This window comes from Dipodomys merriami, unplaced genomic scaffold, assembly GCF_024711535.1.
Source record: "Dipodomys merriami isolate MVZ:Mamm:240054 unplaced genomic scaffold, mDipMer1.0.p SCAF_322, whole genome shotgun sequence".
Taxonomy (NCBI): domain Eukaryota; kingdom Metazoa; phylum Chordata; class Mammalia; order Rodentia; family Heteromyidae; genus Dipodomys; species Dipodomys merriami.
This window is the reverse complement of record NW_027204738.1, coordinates 957163-978426: the sequence shown is the minus strand read 5'-3', so window position 1 is coordinate 978426 and position 21264 is coordinate 957163. Positions and strand designations below refer to the sequence as shown.

Below are 21264 nucleotides of genomic sequence, written 5' to 3'. Positions count from 1 at the left end.
CGCTCGGCTTCCGCCCGCCGCCGCCACTTCCGCCCCTGGCTCGGCGGCGCGCGGGGGCCGCTGGGATACGGCTCTCCGCCTCTGCCCGGCCGTCGGCTCGAGTCCCGTCGAGCGCCGCGCGGGGTCGGCGCGGGGTCGGCGCGGGGTCGGCGCGGGGTCGGCGCGGCCGGCTCGCGGGGCTGAGGGAGGCAGGTAGGCCGTGGCGGCCCGCGCGGGCGGCGGGGTCCGGGCGTGCGGGGCCGGCCGCGGCCTGCGGTCGCAGGGGGCCGGGGCCGGGGGGCGGCCGGGCCTCGCTGGCCCCGTGGTCGAGCAGCGGACGCCCCGGGCCCCGCCGGGACGGGAGCGGAGGGGCCCGCGGCGCGACTCCAGCCCAGCCCGGGGGCGGGAGGCCTGCGCGGGGGCTCGCGCGTGACGGCTCTGGGGGCCCCGGGCAGGATGTACACACTGCTGTCGGGGCTGTACAAGTACATGTTCCAGAAGGATGAGTACTGCATCCTGATCCTGGGCCTGGACAATGCCGGGAAGACGGTGAGTGTCTATTCCTTGGCCGGCCCCCCTCCCCTGCCTGGAGCTCTGTGTTTGTTTTGTGCCGGTCCTGGGGCTTGAACTCTGGGCCTGGGCGCTGTCCCTGTGCTTCTTTGGCTCAAGGCGAGCGCTCTACCACGTGAGCCACAGCTCCACTTTTGGTTTTTTCTGCCTATGTGGTGCTGAGGAATCGAACCCGGGGCCTCATGCATGTAAGGCAAGCGCTCTACCACTGAGCCACCTTCCCAGTCTTGTGTTTGGTTCATTTGGGCAAGTTTATCACCAGGCAGAATCAGAACTCCTCCTGCTCCTGATGGGCACTACCAGCTTCGTGAACACGTTGCCCTTCGTTTTTACTTAAGGAGTAGGCCCCAAGAAGGGTTATTTAGGAAAAGCACCTAGTTTCTGCCCTAAGCCACACTGTGTACCTCTTCCTCTTTCCTTAGACCTTCTTGGAGCAGTCAAAAACCCGGTTTAACAAGAACTACAAGGGGATGAGTCTCTCCAAAATCACCACCACCGTGGGTCTGAACAGTAAGGGGGCATTTTAGGTGTGGATTTAGGGGGAGGATGCTTCCCACAGCCCACCTAGCCAGTGGACAGAGCCTTGTAAAGCCCCTTAGAGTGGTACCAAAGCGATTTGCTCTGTCCCCAGGACAGTTGGGCGTCGATGTGCAGGGATCAGGGTCATGAGCGAGCCCCTTCTCTCCTCTCCCTAGTCGGCACTGTGGACGTGGGAAAAGCTCGCCTCATGTTCTGGGACTTAGGGGGGCAGGAAGAGCTGCAGTCTTTGTGGGACAAGGTAAGACATATGCCACCTGCCCTGGCTGCTACTCTGAATGGTTTTCCTTGCTCTTTTTCTCCCATTACCCATTTTCCTCACGAGTTTTTGTTCCCATTCTGCATGACTCCCTGTGTCGTCCTTGCTAAACACATACAAGAATGGCCATGCTGAAGTGCCTGCTCCAAAGGAATCTCCAGGATGGCCAGTGCAGGGCTTCCCGTGGGAGCTCACAAGAGGGCTGTCCTTAGGCTGCCGTGGTGTTGCTGAGAGTTTGAGGACCCAGAACCAGTTCTTTGACTGTTTCAGGGAATGACTTAGCACCCTACCATGCATCAAGGTAGCTCTGATGTCATAGAAAATTACACAGTGGCTGTGCCACAGGGCTGTCAGTGCATGTTTTTTCTTGGGAGAGGATAAAAGAAAAAAAGAGAACCAGGGGGCTTTTCCTGCCCCCAAAAGCGAGACACAGTTGCTAACTTAAGGGTTTTTCTGGTTGTTACTACAGGTCAGCTTGTGTCTCCCACTGGGTCTGCCTGCCGTGCTGGCCAGGTGCCTAGCAACTGCCTTTTTTTTTTTTTTTTTTTTTGCCAGTTGCGGGGCTTGAGCTCAAGGTCTGGGCTCTGTCCCTGAGCTTTTTGCACTCAAGGCTAGTGCTCCTACCACTTTGGGCCACAGCATCACTTCCAGTTTTCTGGTGGTTGACTGGAGATAAAGAGAATCACAGACTTTGTTGCTCAATCTGGCTTTGAACCCTGATTCTCAGATCTCAATCTCCTGAGTAGCTAGGATTACAGGCAAGAGTTACTGACAGGGCTGGGAAGGTGGCTCAGTGGTACAGCACTTGCCTTGCATGCCTGAGGCTCTGGGTTTGATTCCTCAGCACCACATAAGCAAAAAGAAAAAAAAGCTGGAAGTGGTGCTGTGGCTCAAGTGGTAGAGTGCTAGCCTTGAGCTGAAGAGCTGAGGGACAGTTCCCAGGCCCAGAGTTCAGGCCCCACGACCAGACCCAAAAAACAAAAAAAAAGAGTTACTGACACCAGATTTATTTATTTATTTATTTATTATGCCGGTGCTGGGACTTGTCCTTAGGGTACTGTCTCTCAGCTTTTTGTGTCATGTCTCTTTAGCCACAGCTTCCTTCCAACTTCTTTTGGTAGTTGATTGGATAGAGATAAGAGCATAGGTAGGCATGACCTCATCAGATGCTCTTGGCAGCCCAAGTAGACAGCCTGCAGGAGCCAGAGTGAGGCCACCACTGGGGAGGCCACCACTGGGGAGACCACCACTGGGGGAGACCACCACTGGGGAGACCACCACTGGGGAGGTCACCACTGGGGAGGCCACCACTGGGGAGGTCACCACTGGGGAGGTCACCACTGGGGGAGACCACCACTGGGGAGACCACCACTGGGGAGACCACCACTGGGGAGACCACCACTGGGGAGGTCACCATTGGGGAGACCACCACTGGGGAGGTCACCACTGGGGAGGCCACCACTGGGGAGGCCACCACTGGGGAGACCACCACTGGGGAGACCACCACTGGGGAGAGACCACCACTGGGGAGGCCACCACTGGAAGCCCTGGTGGCCTCTGTGTAGTCATGCTGGCTCCCCTGTGCACTGCCCAAAGTTGTTCCTTTCCACTGGGAAGGGGCCCCTCCTCAGAAGAGATTGACAAAGGCTGGGTAAGGGCTGTGAACTGTCTATGCAGCTGCTTGTGGGGCTGTGTTCATCTTGTTGCTTCTCTTTTGCTGGGGTGTGGCCTGGTGCCGAAGCCCCTCTGCAGGTGGCTGAGTCACCTGCTTCTCGCCCACTTGGAGAAGTTGTCATTGGACTTTGTGTCCAGCCATGGTGTGCCTGCATGACTCTTCAGAGTCAGAGTCTCTCCCTACAGCAAAGGGCTCCCATCACTGTTCCCCATTGAGTTCCTGGGTGCTGTGTCTGCCAGAGTCTGGGGCTTACGATTGTCTCTAGCGGGGAGGGTTGCAGTGTGGGGTGCACGGGGAACTGCAGAGGCGCATGCCACGAGGTTCTTGTGATGTGACGTCCTACGGGACCGTGGGCTGGCACTTTGTATCTAGGGAGCCCCCACTGCTGCCAGAGAAACCCTGAGATCAAACACCTGGTGCCCAGCCATGTTAGTGCCACCAGGCTGGGTGCCTTGCAGTGGTTCCATTGGTCTTGGGTGAGGGAGCCTGTCTCTTTAATGCTGTGGTCTGCCACCATGGCCTCTGCTACCCATCGCGGAGCATATGCCGCCCTGTCGGCAAGCCAAGCATTTCAGGCCCTGCAGATGTCCTGGTGGGCCTGGACACAGGAGCCCCTAATTCATTGCAAACATCCTCTGTCATCACGTTTGTGACTAGGTGGCGCATGCTGCCAGCCTCAGGTCTGCACGTACACACACATCTCAGACAGCAACTTCACATGCACACAGGGCCAGCTGGGTGTCCCAGATGTTACCCTCTTGTGGTCTTGCAGGTCCTTGCGGCCACAGTGCTACCCCTCATCTCACCACAGGGCTGCTCTTCTTGTGCTTGGTCTCAGGGTCTGATGCCCATGACATTGCCACCTTGCTTGGGGCTGCAGGTGCAGCTGGCTGATTCTTACTGGAAGCCTTACCATGACCATTTCCACCGTGGCTACACGCTGTCCATAGCAGGACCTGCCAGCTCTCATGCCAGCTTTCCAGTAGTAGCCCCTGTGCTATGCCTGTCTGCCAGAGCAGCCCGTGTGGTCTCGCTGCAGATCCCTGTAGGAGTTGCCCAGTGCGGGTCTCCTATTCCTGGGGAGGACCAGGGGAGCGGGTGGGGTGACACAGATGTCTTCACGGCTGGAGCGCGAAGGACCTGTTCTCCCTGTGGTCACCCACGGGCAGAGACTCGTGGCTCATCGTGGCCTTCAGGCCAGTCAGTGTCACCCTGAGGCGCAGTGCGAGTGTGTACTGTTTTTCTGCTTTGCATGGGTGTGGGTCTTCCCCTGGGGGAGAAGCGCCCTGCCTCCCCCCCCCCCCCCCCCCCCCCCCCGCCCAATAGCTGCTTTGTCTGACACTTAGTTAAGTTCAGAACTGGCCACCTCCAGCTTACAGAGGTCTGCAGAGGCCTGCAAGTCTGAGCACAGCAGCGCCAGCTCTGTCGGGCCGGGCAGTGCTAATCTGTCTGAGACCCCTGCTGACTGTGGCCTGGGCTCCTTCACTCTCAACCCTGCTTCTCACCTTCATCACCACCATCAGGCCAGGGCTGCAGGCAAGTTCTTAGGAGCGGCAGTGGCACTAGCAGGTCAGCCATCTCTCCGGGTCAGCAAGTCTTTCTTCGAGTGACTGGATGGCGCGCTTGGGTCTCCTGTCCCCTGGCTGTCCTGAACGGAGGGGGGGCAGGACCCCCAGAACGCCACCAGTGGGACAACAGTGCTGCATAGCCACATTGGTCCTTGGCAAGGGAGGCTCTGGTCCCCAGCTTCTACTGCTTCCTTCCAGTACTATGCGGAGTGCCATGGGGTCATCTATGTCATCGACTCCACGGACGAGGAGAGACTGTCGGAGTCCAAACAGGCCTTTGGTGAGTGCCTGGGGGTGTGGCCTTGAGGGAGGGCTGCGCGGGCCCATGGTGCTCCCTTGCCAGGCCTGTTGTTACTCAGACTGCTTGGTGTGTGAGGGAGGGGGTAAGAACGTTGCTTCTTTCTCCATATCTGCGGACCCTCGAGCAGGTATCCAGCGAGAGGCAGGGTGGTGCTAGGTGCTGCCTTTCTTACTCTCCCCAGAGAAGGTGGTTTCAAGCGAGGCGCTGGACGGTGTCCCCATCCTGGTTCTGGCCAACAAGCAGGATGTGGAGGTAAGCCCCGTCCCCGCATGGCCTCTCCGGAGCAGGTGGAAATTCTCAGGGCCCCTCCTGCCCCAGCCCTTCAGGACCTCCAGCTTCCTGGGCCCACACAAAGGCAGGTCTGTCCCCCTGGAGGTTCTCAAGTCAAACCTTCCCCCCACTGGTGCTAGTGGACGCTGCCATACACGGCATGTTCTTTCCACTGGAGGGCAGGTGTGTCCTGCCCGGAGAGCTGGGGCCTGGGATGGGAGGACCTAGCTGAGTGAACACTGAGCCCCGTTCAGTGTGAACTCTGACCCAACCCGGCCCTGCTGGCCTTGGGACAACCTCTGTGCCAGCCTGAACCCAGGGCCCTGTGAGGGAAGTGGCCCTGCAGTCCTGTCATCTGCAAAGCTTGGTGGCGGCCAGCACCTGGAGGGAGGCGCAGCTCTGCTTCCAAGGCAATCCTGTGCCCCCACTTCCTGTCCTCACTGGCCTGTGCCCTTACTCCTGCAGACCTTCCCACTGTCCCTGCCCCTGTGGCTCCTAAGCTCCAAACAGAGGAGCCTCTGGTTTGGGACAGAGGAGTCCAGCATCTTCCATCAAGGAAAAGGAGAGCAAAGAAGCCTCATGGTGGATGGGTCTGCCACCTTTGACATTCACGTCTCTCTTTCAGAGCACAGTATCTTGCTGGGGCTGCCCATGGGGCGGGGCTGTGGCCTTGGAGCCACTTGTGAACAAGTCCTCTGGGCTCTACCACTCATGGGCAGACAGGCTCAGTGCAGTGTCCTGACACTGGCTGCCAAGGGAGGGCATTGAGTCCTCGGTTCCCTGGGGAGAAAGTGTTTCCTGGGACCCCATGGAGAAGGTGGGAGGTGGCCAGGCCCTGAGGCTGCTCCTCAGGACCTTACTCTCTCCTTCTCTCTCCCCGCCCCCGCCCCCGCCCCCTTGCCCCCAGACATGCCTCTCCATACCGGACATCAAGACCGCGTTCAGTGACTGTACCTGCAAGATTGGCCGGAGAGACTGCCTGACCCAGGCCTGCTCGGCCCTCACAGGGTGAGTGACCCCCTCCCCCCCGCCCCGGGGTCCCCAGGGCCCGGGCCCCCACTCACACCTTTGTCTCTGCAGCAAGGGAGTGCGTGAGGGCATCGAATGGATGGTGAAGTGCGTTGTGCGGAATGTGCACCGGCCGCCGCGGCAGAGGGACGTCACGTAACACGGCAGTCCTCACGGCTGGCTCCGGCCTGCGGATCCTGGGCCTTGGGCTCGCTTTGTTTTTTGGTTCTTTCACTTGCTCTATTTTCTCTAAGAAACTTTTTTCTGTGACTGGAAAAGTAGGCATCCAGAGGGTTTTGCTGCGGGGTATGGGGCTCCCAGACCAGCCTGGCTCCACAGACCCTGGGCCCAGGGCCCTCTCGGGGCCTTGCATGCCTCCCAGGGAGGCCTGAGGGGAACCTCATGGAATGTTGGGGCAGGCTCTGGCCAGAACTGATTATGGAGATGTTCTAGGGCTCATCTTGAGATATAGCTCACACTCCTAGAGGGCAGCGGGACCCCCAAGCATTTTTGTTTTGTTGAGACACCTCACTGTATATCCCAGACTGGCCTCAAAGTCTTGGCCCTCTCTCAGCCTCCTGAGTGCTGGGGCTACAGTTGTGGGACACCATGTCTGACTGTGCTGCAAGCTTTGAAGCAGCCTAGGGTCAGAAATTGTGAGCCTTACTCAGCGGCCCCTTCCCACTGTGCTTCATCTCCAGGGGAGTGGGCTGCTGTGTGGAGTGCTGGGTGTGCATCTCCTTATCCCCTCCACACAGCTCAACCAGCTGTGTGGGTCTGCATCCCCAGCTAGGGGGTGGGGAAGGGGTGGCCGCCCGCCCCTCACGGGGGCTTGGCTGAAATCTCTGGCCTTGCCACTGTGGCCAGGGCAACTGTGGAGCTAGGACTACCTGGCTGGCCCCTGGTCCTCCATCTCTCCAGACAGCCTATGGGCTGTGACGCCTGGAGAGGTCAGATGGCTCCTGTCCAAGGTCAGGCTACACCAGGCTGGTCCCTTCAGGAGTGGCAAGCACAGCTTGCAGGAGGGGCTGGGCCTGCAGCCTCAGGAAAGAGCCAGCAACTGTGAGGGGAGGCAGCAAGGCTGGCTCCTTAGTCACTGGTTCCCAGAAGGCACTGGCTGGGGAATCCCAGGGAGAGGATGGGGCTGGAAGGATAGGATTGGCACTGCAGGTGCTGGACCAGACCCCACGCCCCGGCTCTATGCTGCCAGCCAGCCTCCCAGGGAGATGAGTTCCAGAGTGACCTTAGGCACACCACAGTGGGCAGGAAGCAGAGAGGATGTGGTCCCCCGCTGGTCTTGGAGTAGGTGCAAAACTTGAAAGCAGCTGGCTTTACAAAACAGCTTTATGAAATAAATCTAAAGTCTCCTTTGGTGCACAGCCAAGCTCACTTGGGCTGGGAATGTAAAGGGGAGCCACCCCAGAGGGCCTTAGTGGGATGTGTGCCCTGACCTACCTCTGCGGCCCGTGCAGCCCAGCCACAGTGCCTGAAGCTGCTGGGTCTGCAGCCCCCAGCCCCCTCCCCATGCCCAGAGCTCCTGGAGCCGAAGCCACCAAGCCCGGTGGCTGTCCTGGGCGGCACCAGGATTTGCCATCTTGAAGCCCTGGAAAAGCAGAGCCGCTGATATGTTCACACTTCCATCCTGCCAGTAAAGTTAGGCTAGGTGGACAGGTCACTGGAGGCCCCAGTGCACAAACCCTGGAGGCAGATTGAACTGGACGGTGGGAACATGGTGGGACGGACTGTCCTAGATGCCCACAGACCATACAGAGGGACGGGGCGAGACCTGACCCACCCACCCCCCTCGTAAAGAGGTTCCCAAGAGCTTTGAGCTTTCTGGGTTAGAGGAAGCAGGAAGGTATGATGTGGCCGTATTCAATACTTGGGGCTCCCAGTTTGCGCTCTGCCCCCAAGGAGGGACCCTAACTGGGACCCCACAGGTGCAGGCCCTTTCCAGCCTGATCACCAAGTCCTCTGACCAATCCTGCCCACCCATGATGGTGCTAGCTCACCTGCCTCACCCAGCCTTGAATCCAGTGTGGTTGGTGCACAAGGTGGGCACAATGAGGGCCAAGCCCCAGGCAGAGCAGTCATCTATGCCATGCTGAGGGTGCCGGGCGGCCAGGTCAGCAGCAGCCTGCACCCTCCCCTGCAGTGACCACACCCCTTCCCACCCAGCACCCACTTGGGGCAGCCACTCAAGAGCCAGGTAGAGGTGCATGCCAAGAAAAGCTGACCGGTGAGAAGCAGGGTGGCGTGTCCCGGTACCCAAGCCACTCTGGTGTAGATTGTGCCACAGGCAGGTGGGCCCAGCCAGCACCAAAAGCAGAGCACACAGTGATGGTGGCGCTGGCCCCAGCCTGTCCCCACGGTGATTCTGTATGGACGCCGTCCACAATGTGAGCCTCCCCGCCGAGTGCTGCTCCATGCGGGGAGGTAAGGGCAGGGCACCAAGCCTTATGGAAACCCCTTCTTGGGTACTAAAGGGGGTGAATGAGGCCACCCCCCAGGGCATCCTCGGACTGAGCTGTAGGAGAGGCGAGTGCAAAGGGCAGTGGTTTGGTGGGGGCTACGTAAGGTCTGCCCCAAGGAAACTTGCTCAGGAGCCTAGTGCGCGGCACTCAGGCTAGTCCAGAGGGACCCCCTATCAGGAGACTCCCCCACACCAAGCCCCACAAACAGTCTAGGCAGCTGCCAGTTTATTAGCTGGTCCTGGAGTTGAGCAGGCATGCTGCCTGTGCCGTCCAGGCAGTCTGGGGATTGGGAGGGCCTCTTGGCCTAAGGCCGGTCCCAGCAGGTCAGGTCCTGACGGTCTTCCTAGCCCTCACTGGGGCTCCAGCCAGAAGACCTGTGTGATGCTCTGTTTCCTGGTGGCGGTGTGGCAAGCAGGACATGTCCTAGAAGCCTGTGGAGATGCCCAGACTGCAGTGTGCACTCTCGGGCCGGGACCTGGCTGCAGGCCTGACCCTCCTCATGGCCCACTACCTGGGGTGACACCTGGCAGAGCCAACCTGGATGTGCCGGCGCCAGCAGGCCGAGCATCGGTAGAAGTCGCAGGAAGGGCACTGGAAGGGCACTGCATCCTCTGCCCCGCAGCCCGGGCACAGGAAGGAAGCTGCAAGGGGCCGGTGTGAGCCCACCAAAGCCCCCAGAGCCACACCCCTGCCTGCCACCACGGCCTCTACAGCTCACCCCGCCCGGGCTTCCGGCGCCCGTGGGGCAGCTCGGTGGCGGTGCCCTTGGCCTCCACGTTCCCAGCTGGCCTTTGTCTAAGGAAGGATGAAATCTTGCTCTGAGTCTTCCCAGGTTTCTCCCACAGCAAGGCGCCTAAAGACACAAGTGTAAGAAGGACTAGCGCTTGCCCTGCTGCGCCCTGGGTGCAGGGCGCCTGGGCAAGGTAGGCAGTTTGCCCAGGCAGGTCCCACACCTGGCCTGGCAGACCCACATGTGCATTCGTGCAGCCTGCTTGGGCTCTCATGCCGAGAGCCTAGGGGCCCTGCCGTGCCCGTGCCGGTGGTGATTAGACCAGGAGGCCCCACTGTGCCCATGCCCGTGCCCGTGCCTTTGCCGGTGGTGGTGGGAGGAGGTCCCGTGGTGCCCGTGCTGGTGGTGGTGGGAGGAGGCCCCGGAGGAGGTCCCGCTGCGCCCGTGCCTGTGTCCGTGCTGGTGGTGGTAGGAGGAGGTCCCGCTGTGTCCGTGCCGGTGGTGGTGGCAGCGGCACTGGCACCGGCAGCGGCGGGAGGACCCATCAGGTCCGAGCAGGTCTTCAGGAACTGCAGCTTGTGGTGGGGACGCACAAACATGCCAAACCCTAGGGGAAGGAAGGAGGCTGTCTCAGGCGCTGCCTCTCCCAGCACCCCTGCCGGCCTGGGACCACTTACTCCGGAGCAAGGGGAAGTCCTCAGGCCTGGTGGTCGTTAGCGAAGCCAGCACAGCCAGCACCGTGTCAAGGTCGTCGTCCTGTTTGTACGCCCTCAGCGCTGCCAGGAGCTGGCTGTGGCCTTCAGATCCCAGGGCCGTGCGCACATCCGTGAGGAAGGTGCTCACGGCAAGCTGGCCTGGCTTCACTCCAGACTCCACTTGGCGATCTCGGCCAGGGTTTCCTGGTAGCAGAGGTGGCACAGGGTACGGGGGGCAGAGTTCCCGCCACCCCTTCCCATCTCCTGGGAGAACAGCTCTAATCTGAAGCCACTCTCAGGTCAAAGGGAAGGCCCCACTTGGGTCTTAAGAGAACCAGATACCTGTAGCAAGCAGCCCAGTGGACAGGTGGGGCCTGCCTTGGTTCAGATGCTCTCCAGGGCCCAGTTGTACATCCTTGGACATTGTCAGTTCAGACTCAACTTCTCTCTTTCCCAAAGAAACAGACTCTGGAGGGCCTGGAACGGTTCCCAGGGAGGGGTCAGATCTGACGGGGGAAGGCTGGGCCTCGCCTCCGCTCAGCAGTCAGGAAAAGCATGTGGAAGCTGAGGCGCCCCCGTCTCCCCAGCCTGCCAATTCTGCTGGCACCAAGGAGCAGGGCGCTCAGGGCAATGGATGCAGTGCTGAAGCTGGAGGGCAGGCCTTCCTGAGGAGCACCAAGGCAGAGAGGTGTCCTGTGTCCAGGACGCACAGACAGGAGTCTCCGAATACAGGGAGGTCCAGCCCAGGGCCGTGGGGAGCAAGGTTTGCCCCATGAGCGCAGCTACACTGTCAGCTCCCATGCCAGAGCCGGGAGACCAAGCCCAAGGTTGTCCCAGCCACTCCAAGTACCACCTGCACTCTGGGCCTGGGCTGAGTCCCCATTTACCAATGGAGTCCAGGGCTGGCTGTGCTGGCCGCCCTTGGGGAAGGCTGGGCTCCGGCCAGTAATTGCAGCCTTGGCCCGTTAGCTGGAAGCACATGTCCTCAAACTGCTGTTTGTGGTGGGGTCGTACGAACTGGTAGAAACCTAGGGGGATGAGATGACTGAGCATGGAGGCTCTGCGAACTGCATGCTACTCAGAGCCCCTACCTGAGGAAACAGGAAGGACCGTGGGCCTCAACCAGCCTCCTCTCAGCCCTCCTCCCCCTGCCCGATGTGGGCAGCATCCACAGCCAGTCCCTGCAGGCTGGCGCACCTTGGAGCAGGCTGTGTTTCTTGGGGTCTTCAGCGAAGAGGAGAGCAAGGCAAGCCATCAGGCCTTCGAGGTCATCAGAGCCCTTGTATTTCTGCAGGGCCTGGGTAAAGGTGTCAAAGTTGGCTTGGCTCAGTGCCTGCTTCACAGTCACCATGAACAGCTTGGCTCTGCCCACCTGGGTACCAGCTGCGGGATCCTCCTGCTGAACACATGGCCGAGGCAGTCAGGAGAGGCCTCGGGAGAAGCCGGTGCAGCCAGAGCCAAGTGCCGAGATGGGCCTCCACAGCTCCGCACACACCTCAGGCCCGCAAAGTCCCAGGCGCCCGAGGTGGCTGCACCCGTCCTGCATAGCTGTCCCTCAGCAGCCAGCCCACTCCCCGGTGGCACCAGTTGCAGGCAGCAGGGACCAGACTTCCAGACATGACCATGCAGGAAGAGCAATTCTGGAGGATGGCTCACATACCAGGCGGCTAACCAATCTGACCTTCTTCCTTCCTCCTCTCTGCTCATCGGCCAACCTCTTCTCACACCTTCCCGCTTGCGTGGAGTGCCCAAGTGCCTGAGGATGACAGGTCCCAACCCAAATCCTGTGGCATCCCTCCGGCCCTGCGGTGGAAGGCATCCTGCCCAAACCCCAGAGGCAGCGCCGTCACTCAGCTGGTAGCAGTGTGGGAATGCCACCAGGAAGACAGACCTCTGAGAACACAGAACTGTCAGTGGGCACTGCAGGGGTAGAGACACGTAGGGAATGTGTTCCAGAAAGAGCAGGGATGGGACACCAGACAAGCTCAGCACATTGTGAGCCTTCGGTGTCCCAGGCCTGCAGGTGGCAAGAAAAGTCCGAGCTTGGGTGGACTAGGCCAGTCTGACCCACAGTGGGCACCGCCTGAGGACCAGGGCCCACCTGCCTAGAAGCCATTTGCCCGCCTCATGTTAGAAAGATGCCTAGAAGTCACTGGAAGGAACAGCAGGATGGAGATGCAGCAGGATGGAGATGCTCAGAGGGGCCCCTCCTCGTTCCTACCTCCTCCTCCTCCCCAGGCATCTCAGCCCTCTGCTCGCTGCTCTCCAAGGCAGCCAGCAGCCCCAGGGGCCGCCTCTGGACCGATGCTGGCTCTTGCTCATATTCCACACACAGGCAGCTCTCCGAGTCCCCAGCGGCTGGTGGTCCTGCGGGAACAGCGGCGTGGCAGTGCAGCTCAGCGGAGAGTGGAGGGCTGTGGCCCCAGGCCCACCTCACGCACCTGTACCCCTCCGCTTCAGGCTGGGGACGTGCACATCCAGGCTCGTGGCTTTCCTGGTGGGCAGGGGGCCACCGGGCAGGGCCATCCTCAGAGCACCGTCTCCGCCCACACTCGGGGCCACCACCTGGGGGACAGGCGTGGGCATCTGCGGACACACAGGACTGGCTCAGCCGCTTCGGTGGGATCTGAGGACCCTATCTCACCCTCCCCCACCTCCATGGGCCCCTGGGAACAGGCACTGCTAGCCAGGCATTTAGGAGCTCACAGTTTTCTGAGCTACCCGGAAGAACTGGGCCACGTCTCGGATGACATGGCCGAAGCTGTCATACACTCTGACGTAGGGGCGCACCCAGGAGGGTAGCTGGGCTCGGGCATCGGCCTGGGCAAACCTGGAAGACACGTGGCCATCAGTCTGAGTCCTCTGCCGCAGGAGCTGAGGGCCACTAGGTCTGGACAGACATCACAAGCAAAGACTTGGTATCCACCAGCAGGCTTGGATGGGCTACGGGGAGCTCCATGCAGGGAGGGCTCAGGACTAGAAAATGCCTCAAAGAGCAAAACGTACCTGTGGTCACACAAGAAGACAGCTCCATAGTCCTGGCGGTGCCGGATGACGCGCCCAATGGCCTGGTTCACAGCCCTGGATGCCTGCTGCCGGTACCACTCCTGCCCAGAGAGGAACTACAAGGCCAGCGGTGTGTGTCATGGAGACGGCCGGTCACAGCAGCACTTGTCCCCAGGCCCAGCCCTACGGACTCTCACCTGCCCTCCAGCCACACCCTGGCTCCTCATCTCGTCCAGGAACTGCATCTTGAGGACCACCCGGGGATCCATTCTCGGGGGATACGGGAGGCCCGTGACAATCACACCTCGACCATTCATGTCTGCGAAGTCCAGCCCTTCGCTTGCCTAGAGAACAGGCCAGGAGCCGCTAGCTTCCAAGCGAGTGTGCACACATCCCCAGCTTCTACAGGAGCCCCTCCCGGTGTGGCAACTGACTTGGCCCCCTGCTGGGCCTGTGACTCCTAAAGCCCATGACCAATACCATGCTCAGAACCCCTGCCTGCCCTTGGCCTATGCATCGCCCCAGTAGGCCCCAGGGCCAGCAGCACCACTGGCACCTGCTTGCTAGACACCGAGCCCAAGCCCAAGGAATAGGAGACACAGTGCCTGCTTCACACGAAACTCAGCCCGACAGGCAGCCGGGGGGGGGGGGGGGGGGGGGGGGGAGGGGGGAGACATAGAGGCCTCACCTTGCCCCGGCACACTGCGAGGAAGGTGGCCCCGCTAGACCCGGGCGAGGCCACTCGCTGGTAGTAGGCACTGATGACCTAGGAGGAGAAGGGTCCAGCTGTGTGCCCCAGCCTTATTCTTTTCATGTGAGCCCCCTCCCCCCCCCCCCCCCGCTGCCATCTGTTGTCTCGGCTGGACTTGGGCAGAATTTCACAGCGGACCCACTAGGAGCAGGGCCTCCCCAACGTTTCCCAGAAGTGGGACCTCCGGAGTCCGGGGCTGACAAGTGACCACTCCAGTCTCCACACCACAGGGCGCACGCCTCCTCCAAGGCACCCATCCAGGCCAGGAAGGACGCACAGGCACCCGAACTCCTGGTGGGAAACGGCGGCCGGCCTGGGGCCTCACAGGGTGGTAGGCAGCAGGAACTCATTTGGGCACAGACCTCTGGGAAGCTGCCTTTGCTCCTAGGCTCCACAAAGAGAGGCTTCAGAGCCTCCACCTTCCTGGCCAGGTCCCGGGCCTGTGAGGGGAGGAAGCCGGGACATAGGCAGCAGCCCTCCACCCGTCAGATGGGCAGGCACGGGCTGCGGGCCACTTCAGGAACACACACAGGGAACACACCCTCCAGAACTCCAGGCTCTTCTCCATCACTGGGTACGAAGGGAAGAAGACCAGGAGTCCATGGGGCACCACGCGAGCAATGTTGCCTGCACATACAATAGTTGTAGTCAGGCAGGGTGAAGTTCTGCAGAGCTCCCATGGATTTCCAGGAGTGAGATGTGGAGTGGGGGTCCCCCAGAGGGGCTTCCTCAGGGACGGGGCTCGTGTACAGCGGCACTTACTTACCCAGGGCCTTTCCCAGAGAGGACAGGCACTCCTCAGAAAACCTGCGAAGGCCAGGAAGAGCTGCCCAAGGGCTGGACCTCAGGGCCCCTTCCACAGCAGGGAGACCCAGAAACCAAGACGCCTACCGTTTATCAAATGCAGAGCTGAGCTGGGCTCCATCCGGGCCTCTGGGAATGACCCCCACCCAGAACTGGTGCCTGTCGATGACGTGTGGGTTCTCTAGGCAGACTGGAAAGGGGCTGAGAACGGACAGCAGGTCGTCTCTGAGGACGGGAACACCCAGGACCCTGGCCCATGGGTAACCCCACCCCCGCCCTGCCCCCATCATGAGCCCAGGCCTGTGCCAGAGGTAGCCCATACATCTGCATCTCCAAGGCAAAGGAAGACAGTGGGGCCAGCGTGCCACTGGTGAGGATGATGGTGCGCACGCCCTGGTGGACCAGCTCCCGCATGCTGTGGCCAGGGCTGAAGCACCAGTAGCTCAGCACCTTCCCTGCAGGAGAGAGGGGCGTGAGGACGGCCCTGGGAGGCGATATGTCATCCTCCTTACCCACAGCCAGAGGCCTCGGTTCTCCAGGCAGGACAAAAGGCTTACGCTCAACCTGCAGTCCAACTCCTCTCCTGGGGGTCTGGAGGGCAGGAAATAGACCCAGGCAGACGTTGGGGTATACCCGGAGAGGGCAGTACTCCCCAGCCCCAACATCTGCAGAAGGTAGGATTGTGGCATTGGTCTTAGAGCCACACCATTAGAAGCACACGGGAAGGAAACAGCATCATGTGATTACAGCATGTTCTAAGTATGACTGCAGAAGAGGGGAGGAGGTTCGGACTCCAGCAGCCATAGGTGACCGGTTTGGAGGGAAGGCCACTTCCAGGCAGATCCTGGGGCTGACAGGCTGCCATCTGCTCATCTTCAAGTCTTTGAAAGCTTTAGAAGCTAAACCAACACCAGGAGGACACTGAAGGGCTGGGAAGGTGGCTCAGTGGCAGTGCTTGCCTAGCATGCATGAAGCCCTGGGTTCGATTCCTCAGTACCACATACACAGGAAAAGCCAGAGGTGGCATTGTGGCTCTAGTGGTAGAGTTCTAGCCTTGAGCAAAAAGCAGCTCAGGGACAGTGCCCAGGCCCTGAGTTCAAGACCCAGGACTGGCTGGGCACTGGTGGCTCACGCCTGTAATCCTAGCTACTCAGGAGGCTGAGATCTGAGGATCACGGTTCAAAGCCAGCCCGGGCAAGAGAGACCGTGAGACTCCTATCTCCAATAAACCACCAGAAAACCGGAAGTGGTGCTGTAGCTCAAGTGGTAGAGTGCTCGCTTTGAGCTGAAGAGCTGAGGGACAGCGCCCAGGCCGAGTTCAAGCCCCAGGACCGACAAAAAAAAAAAAAAAAAAAAAAAAGACCCAGGACTGGCAAAAATAAATACAATAAGTAAAAATAAGACACTGACAGACCAGGCACCAGTGGGGATAAGATCGCTTCCTGTGAAAGGCAAGGCTTGCTTCCATGCCGCCGGGGAAGCTGTCTTGCCCAGGGAAGAGCCAGGGCCATCGCACAGGCACCAGTCCACCTCTAAGAAGTAATTTGCTGTTAGCACCTCACCAGGGAAGTGCCATTCTGTGATTTCAGCAGTAGGAGCCATACTCTCCATGGCCCCTTGGCACCTGAGGACAATACAGGCCTCCCGGAGAATGGATACTTCCTGTCAGGAGGTCTCACGCAAGGGAGGCCACAGTCCTTGGCTGACCTTGGCTGACCTTGCCCCCACACCAGTCCTTTGCTTCCTACCGGCATCCCACACAAGGCTCTGAACTGGAACCAGTGGCCCAGAGAGGATGGGGCATTCACAGAAGCTCAGAGGTAAGGTCTTGCTGGAATGAGCAATGGGGGCCAAGGCGGCAACACACCCTACCTGACATGTGCAGGGAATGCAGTGCTGCCAGGAGGGAGACTGAGCCAGGAAGGGAGCCCCGAGCCCTGGGGGTAACAGCACGTGGAGCCTGGGGAGCCTCACTGCTCACCGCCAGCCTCAGGCCCGCTGAGGCCCAGACTCCATCTGCACAGTGCTGGTGCCGCGCTGAGACGCCGGGAAGCGAGCCAAGCCAGCAGGCAAGGAGGGGAGACTGTAGGCAGACCTTGCTGCCGGCGGCTGGCCTCGTGCCTTTCACGTGGTGGCCTGAGGCAAGCAGGGGCCAGGCCTGGTGCTGGCTGGCTGCTCTGCCACTGCCTTGGCTTCGGTGACTATGCTCTTGGCAGACTGGGCCCTATCACCGCCAACTGCGGGAATCTGCTGAGCAGGTGACATTGCCTTGGGCCTCCTGAGGTCTTTGCTCTTCAGAGGGAAAGGGAGGGGCTGCAGCTGTGCCTGGCCCTGAGCAGAGCATCACTGAGTACACATGGAGGCCTGTACCCGGCTTTCTGGATGCGGCGGTGCTCCACGAGTCTGACCGCTGTGCTGCCCTCCGGTGGCCGGTGTCAGGGTGTATATGCACCTGGAGGGAAAACGCGGGCTGAAAGCCGCCCCACAGGTGTGAGACCCCAGCCCTGCCCCATCCCCGGGCAGCTCCCACCTTATAGGACCGTGAGACTCCCAGCCCAGTCACAGGACCAGGGCTGCCCTCGGGTGGGTCCACACTGAACACAATCTGAAAGGCAAGAAAGCACAGAAGCACAAAGCCCTTCATGATGCAGCAGGGCAACTGAGTCTTCTTGGCCCAGCACGCAGAAGCCTGAAGTCACTTCCTTCTTCCGAGTCCCCAGCAACACTCAGGATGGACAGACCCGCAGGGCTGCACAGCCAAGCACAACAGCCCCTTCTCTCTTTTTTTTTTTAATCAGTTGTGGGGCTTGAACTCTGGGCCTGGGTGCTGTCCCTGCACTCTTCAGCTCAAGGCTAGCGCTCTACCGCTTGAGCCACGGCGCCACTACTGGTTTTCTAGTGGTTTACTGGAGATAAGAGTCTCACGGACTTTCCTGCCCGGGCTGGCTTTGAACCGTGATCCTCAGATCTCAGCCTCCTGAGTAGCTAGGATGACAGGCGTGAGCCACGGCGCCTGGCAGCCCCTTCTCTCTAGGCACACGTCCTCAGGCCTGAACAGAGAACAGGTGTGTGAAAGAAGCAGACAAGTCTTCATCACCTGTCTGTGCACCAATCCTGACCCCCCCCCCCCCCAGGCAGCTGCAGCAACTGCCAATCTGCGCACAGTCTGCATACACCGCTCCACTGCATACAGTAGCCTTCAAACTTCCTCTGACTTGGACCCTGCCCACTGTGGCTCCTGGGAGCTCCAATTCATCCAGATACTTAATGTTCTAGCCTGACTCCAAAAGTCATGTGGTGGACAAAACATCGAGACAAGTTTAAAGGAATAATAAGAAGGAATCTGTTCTAGCCAATATCAGAACTTACCAAAACCTCAGTAAATGAGAACATGCAGCTGCTCTTCCCAGGGAACAGGACAGGTTCACAACCTACACAGAGCCAGGCCACTCCAAGAACATTTACAAAACCAGAGGTGAAGCTGGGCACCAATGGCTCTGGCCTATAATCCTAGCTACTCAGGAGGCTGAGATCTGAGGATCACAGTTCAAAGCCAGCCCAGGCAGGAAAGGCCATGAAACACTTATCTCTCCAATAAACCAAAACCAGAAGTGAAGCTGTGGCTCAAGTGGTGGAGCGCTCATCTGAGCTGAAGAGCGCAGGGACAGCGCCCAGGCCCAGAGTTCAAGCCCCATGACCGACAAAAAAGAAAGAAGAAAGAAAACCAGAAGTGCAGAAGTGATCAGGCCTCTCAGCCTGGGCTGGGAAGAATGAGACTATACAATAAAACTCCTAACATCAGAGAATATGCACAGAGTGGTCAACACAGAGGATGAAGAGCTCTACAAATGGGAAACAGACAAGTGTTCAAGTAGTGCCACCTGAAGAGAAGGCAGCATCAAGTGATCAAGAGCTGGGTGCTGGTGGCTCACGCCTGTGACCCTAGCTACTCAGAGGCAGAAAAGTCCCCATGGGACTCTTATCGCCAATAAACTACTAAAAAAAAATCACAGAAGTGGCACTGTGGCTCAAGTGGTAGAGCACTAGCCTTAAGCACAAAGAGGCTCAGGGACAATCCCAGGCCCTGAGTTCAAGCTACAGGACTGGCAAAAAAAAAAAAAGTGACCAAGAGGTACTGCAGTGACCAGGCACAAGGGAAACAGACCGCAGGGGCAAGCAGAAAATCAGGCTGAACCCAAGGTGACAGCGCTTCACAGCTGCTACCTAACCAGCAGGGAGGATGTCTTCCACGGAGTGAGATTGTGCGTGTGTGTGTGTGTGTGTGTGTGCGCGTGCGTGCGTGTGTGTGTGTGTGTCCTAACCAGCAGGGATGTCTTCCACGGACAGTGTGTGTATGTGTGTCCTGAACCAAGGTCTCCTGTGTGTGTGTGTGTGTGTGTGTGTGTGTGTATAAGGGGCAGGGATAATGTCTTCCACGGACAGTGTGTGTGTGTGTGTGCGCGCGCGCGCATAAGGGGCCTGAACCAAGGTCTCGTGTGTGTGTGTGTGTGTGTGTGTGTGTGTGTGTGTGTGCATAAGGGGCCTGAACCAAGGTCTCGTGTGTGTGTGTGTGTGTGTGTACATAAGGGGCCTGAACCAAGGTCTTGTGTGTGTGTGTGTGCGCGCGCACACATAGGGGGCCTGAACCAAGGTCTCGTGTGTGTGTGTGTGTGTGTGTGTGTGTGTGTGTGTGTGTGTGTATGCGCGCGCATAAGGGGCCTGAACCAAGGTCTCGTGTGTGTGTGTGTGTGTGTGTGTGTATGTGTGCATAAGGGGCCTGAACCAAGGTCTCGTGTGTGTGTGTGTGTGTGCATAAGAGACCTGAACCAAGGTCTCGTGTGTGTGTGTGTGTGTGTGTACGTGCATGCATGTGCAGGCACACACACAAATGCAGAATCGCGCACCTACATACGCTGTGTGGGTGTGCACACGGTGACACTGGTGATGTAAGGCAGTCATACACAGGCTCTGAATTTTACCAGAGTGCTGGCCTGCAGGGACAGACACAAAGAATGCACTGGTGAGTTTCTGGTGGGGGCCTGGGGATCGTCTTAGCCAAAGGGAGGAAAAGGTGGAAATTTTCCACATGGAATTGCTGGTCCCAGTGGTGGCCTGCTTCTTGGTCAACCGTCTCCCCTCCCTCCCCTCCTCCTCCTATTAGGGCTCCCATTTGTCCTCTCCTTGAGATGCTATTCAAGAAATCACTGACTCTCAAGCTGGAGAGCCAGGGCCCATCTGTAAGTAAGGATGTGTGTCCTCCCTGACCCTGAGGGGCCTGGGAGACCGCCTGGCTGCCACTCTCCACCCCTGGATGTGTCTGGCCACTGAGCAGCTAGCATGGCTGGACCCACTGTCCCTTGCCTCTCTAGAGACCTGGAGTGCATTCAAGGCAAGAGGAAAGAAGCACAAGGGTTAGCCAATCAGACATGTAGCAGGAGACCCCTGTCCTGTCCTGGAAACCCCTCACCAACTTCCCTCAGGAAGAGGCACAAGTAGTTGAAAGTGGGCTCCTACCTGGATGATGTCCACCAGTTTCTGCAGGCCAGCTGTGTTGGTGAACACACCAGTACCTGTAGGACAGCAAGGAGCTGACACGCAAACCGCAGGCAAAGGAAGCCCGGGAGCCAGCAGTGCTGACCACGGTGCCAAGCCCTGCCTTACGCCAGCAAGGCCCCGGGGCCTGCAGGCCAGACTCCTGCTCACGAGGAGGGACCAAAGCAGGCTACCAACACTGGTGGTGTGGTTCTAGCACACACACACAGCCGTGCCTCCGCCTCAGCCCTGTCTGCGTCAGGGCCGCTGGCTTGCTGTGCCCCAGGCCGGTGGCCCAGACACTCACGTCCTGCCAGGTGCTGGATGATCTGGTCCAGGGAATCCAGGATGCAGCCCTTGGTCTGAAACGTTATCTGGGCTTCAGCAAACAGCTCAAAGATGTAACTGCCAAAGAGGAAAGAGGACGGGCTGAGCCCTCAGGAAGGCCAAGGCTGGAGGCCAGAGGCTCTGCCCTCAGGAGCCACCAGACAGGAGGGAAGAGCAGCCCTGGTGTGAGACCCGGACACTGGGCCCTGGGATGAGGTGAGCCTCCACCTTGGGTAAAGCGAGGTCCTGATCAAACTTCTGGGTGGTAGCTCTGGGAAGGTTCCCTAAGAACTTGGGAAAGAGACAGGGCAGGGGCAGTGGAAGCTACGGCAAGCCCTATGGTGGGGCTGTTGAGGGTAAGTCTGGGAGAGAAAGCCAAGAGCCAGGCCAGCACTGTACATCAGCTGCTTATCTGGAAAGAGCTGGGAGCCTCTGAGAGGGCTACAGCTCAGAGGAAATCAGATGGCCCAGGGAGGAGGGAAGCAGCTCAAGATTCCACAACACACTCCGCAGGACTGGTACCAGCATGGCCACTGGGTGTGTTGTGCCCAGAAGAGCTACCCCTGGGCTGCCTTCACCGGAGGTGGCAAACCCTGCTGCTAAATAAATAAATCTGGAGGCCTGTGGAGTGCTCAGAATCTTCTGGGTCTCCCAGAGCCCTTCACATGGTGGGTAACTACACGGGTCACCCCAATAAGCTCTCCTAACAGGCACCTTCCCAGCCACAAGGAGCCAGCCAGAGGAAAGGGCTGAGAACACTATCTCAACATACCCAAGG

General features: G+C 59.4%; 2 protein-coding genes across 6 annotated transcripts in view; one reads left to right on the top strand and one right to left on the bottom strand.

Moving 5' to 3' along the window:
• Positions 1-81: 81 nt before the first annotated feature.
• On the top strand, positions 82-7546 carry LOC138841574 (ADP-ribosylation factor-related protein 1). The gene is made up of 8 exons (XM_070042331.1): positions 82-192; positions 435-528; positions 972-1059; positions 1245-1327; positions 4787-4868; positions 5071-5141; positions 6067-6167; positions 6240-7546. The coding sequence occupies exons 2-8, from the start codon at positions 436-438 to the stop codon at positions 6325-6327; spliced, it is 606 nt and encodes a 201-aa protein (XP_069898432.1). The 5' UTR covers positions 82-192; position 435; the 3' UTR covers positions 6328-7546.
• Positions 7536-21264, bottom strand: part of LOC138841565 (regulator of telomere elongation helicase 1-like) — a 27936-nt gene continuing 14207 nt past the window's right edge. Inside the window, exons 13-36 of one of the 5 annotated variants that reach the window (XM_070042299.1) lie at positions 20467-20564; positions 20142-20197; positions 17158-17232; positions 16998-17079; positions 14950-15082; positions 14715-14828; positions 14590-14630; positions 14365-14450; positions 14186-14263; positions 13761-13838; positions 13270-13416; positions 13073-13188; positions 12773-12896; positions 12508-12652; positions 12288-12433; positions 11727-11822; positions 11264-11465; positions 10954-11094; positions 10409-10543; positions 10049-10270; positions 9730-9978; positions 9360-9494; positions 9153-9282; positions 7536-9072 (exon numbers count right to left, since the gene is read on the bottom strand). In XM_070042299.1, the coding sequence (XP_069898400.1) occupies positions 8985-9072; positions 9153-9282; positions 9360-9494; positions 9730-9978; positions 10049-10270; positions 10409-10543; positions 10954-11094; positions 11264-11465; positions 11727-11822; positions 12288-12433; positions 12508-12652; positions 12773-12896; positions 13073-13188; positions 13270-13416; positions 13761-13838; positions 14186-14263; positions 14365-14450; positions 14590-14630; positions 14715-14828; positions 14950-15082; positions 16998-17079; positions 17158-17232; positions 20142-20197; positions 20467-20564 (2917 nt within the window). In that variant the 3' untranslated portion in view covers positions 7536-8984. Of the gene's footprint in view, positions 9073-9152; positions 9495-9729; positions 9979-10048; positions 10271-10408; positions 10544-10953; positions 11095-11263; positions 11466-11726; positions 11823-12287; positions 12434-12507; positions 12653-12772; positions 12897-13072; positions 13189-13269; positions 13417-13760; positions 13839-14185; positions 14264-14364; positions 14451-14589; positions 14631-14714; positions 14829-14949; positions 15083-16997; positions 17080-17157; positions 17233-20141; positions 20198-20466; positions 20565-21264 lie in introns of those variants that run through there. The other 4 variants (XM_070042301.1, XM_070042302.1, XM_070042300.1 and 1 more) reach the window with 4 other exon arrangements.

Coding starts and splice junctions, on each gene's coding strand:
- LOC138841574 (XM_070042331.1), top strand. CDS start 436: ATGTACACACTGCTGTCGGGGCTGTACAAGTACATGTTCCAGAAGGAT. Junction 4,869..5,070: donor GGAGTCCAAACAGGCCTTTG/GTGAGTGCCTGG, acceptor TACTCTCCCCAG/AGAAGGTGGTTTCAAGCGAG. Junction 6,168..6,239: donor GCCTGCTCGGCCCTCACAGG/GTGAGTGACCCC, acceptor TTGTCTCTGCAG/CAAGGGAGTGCGTGAGGGCA.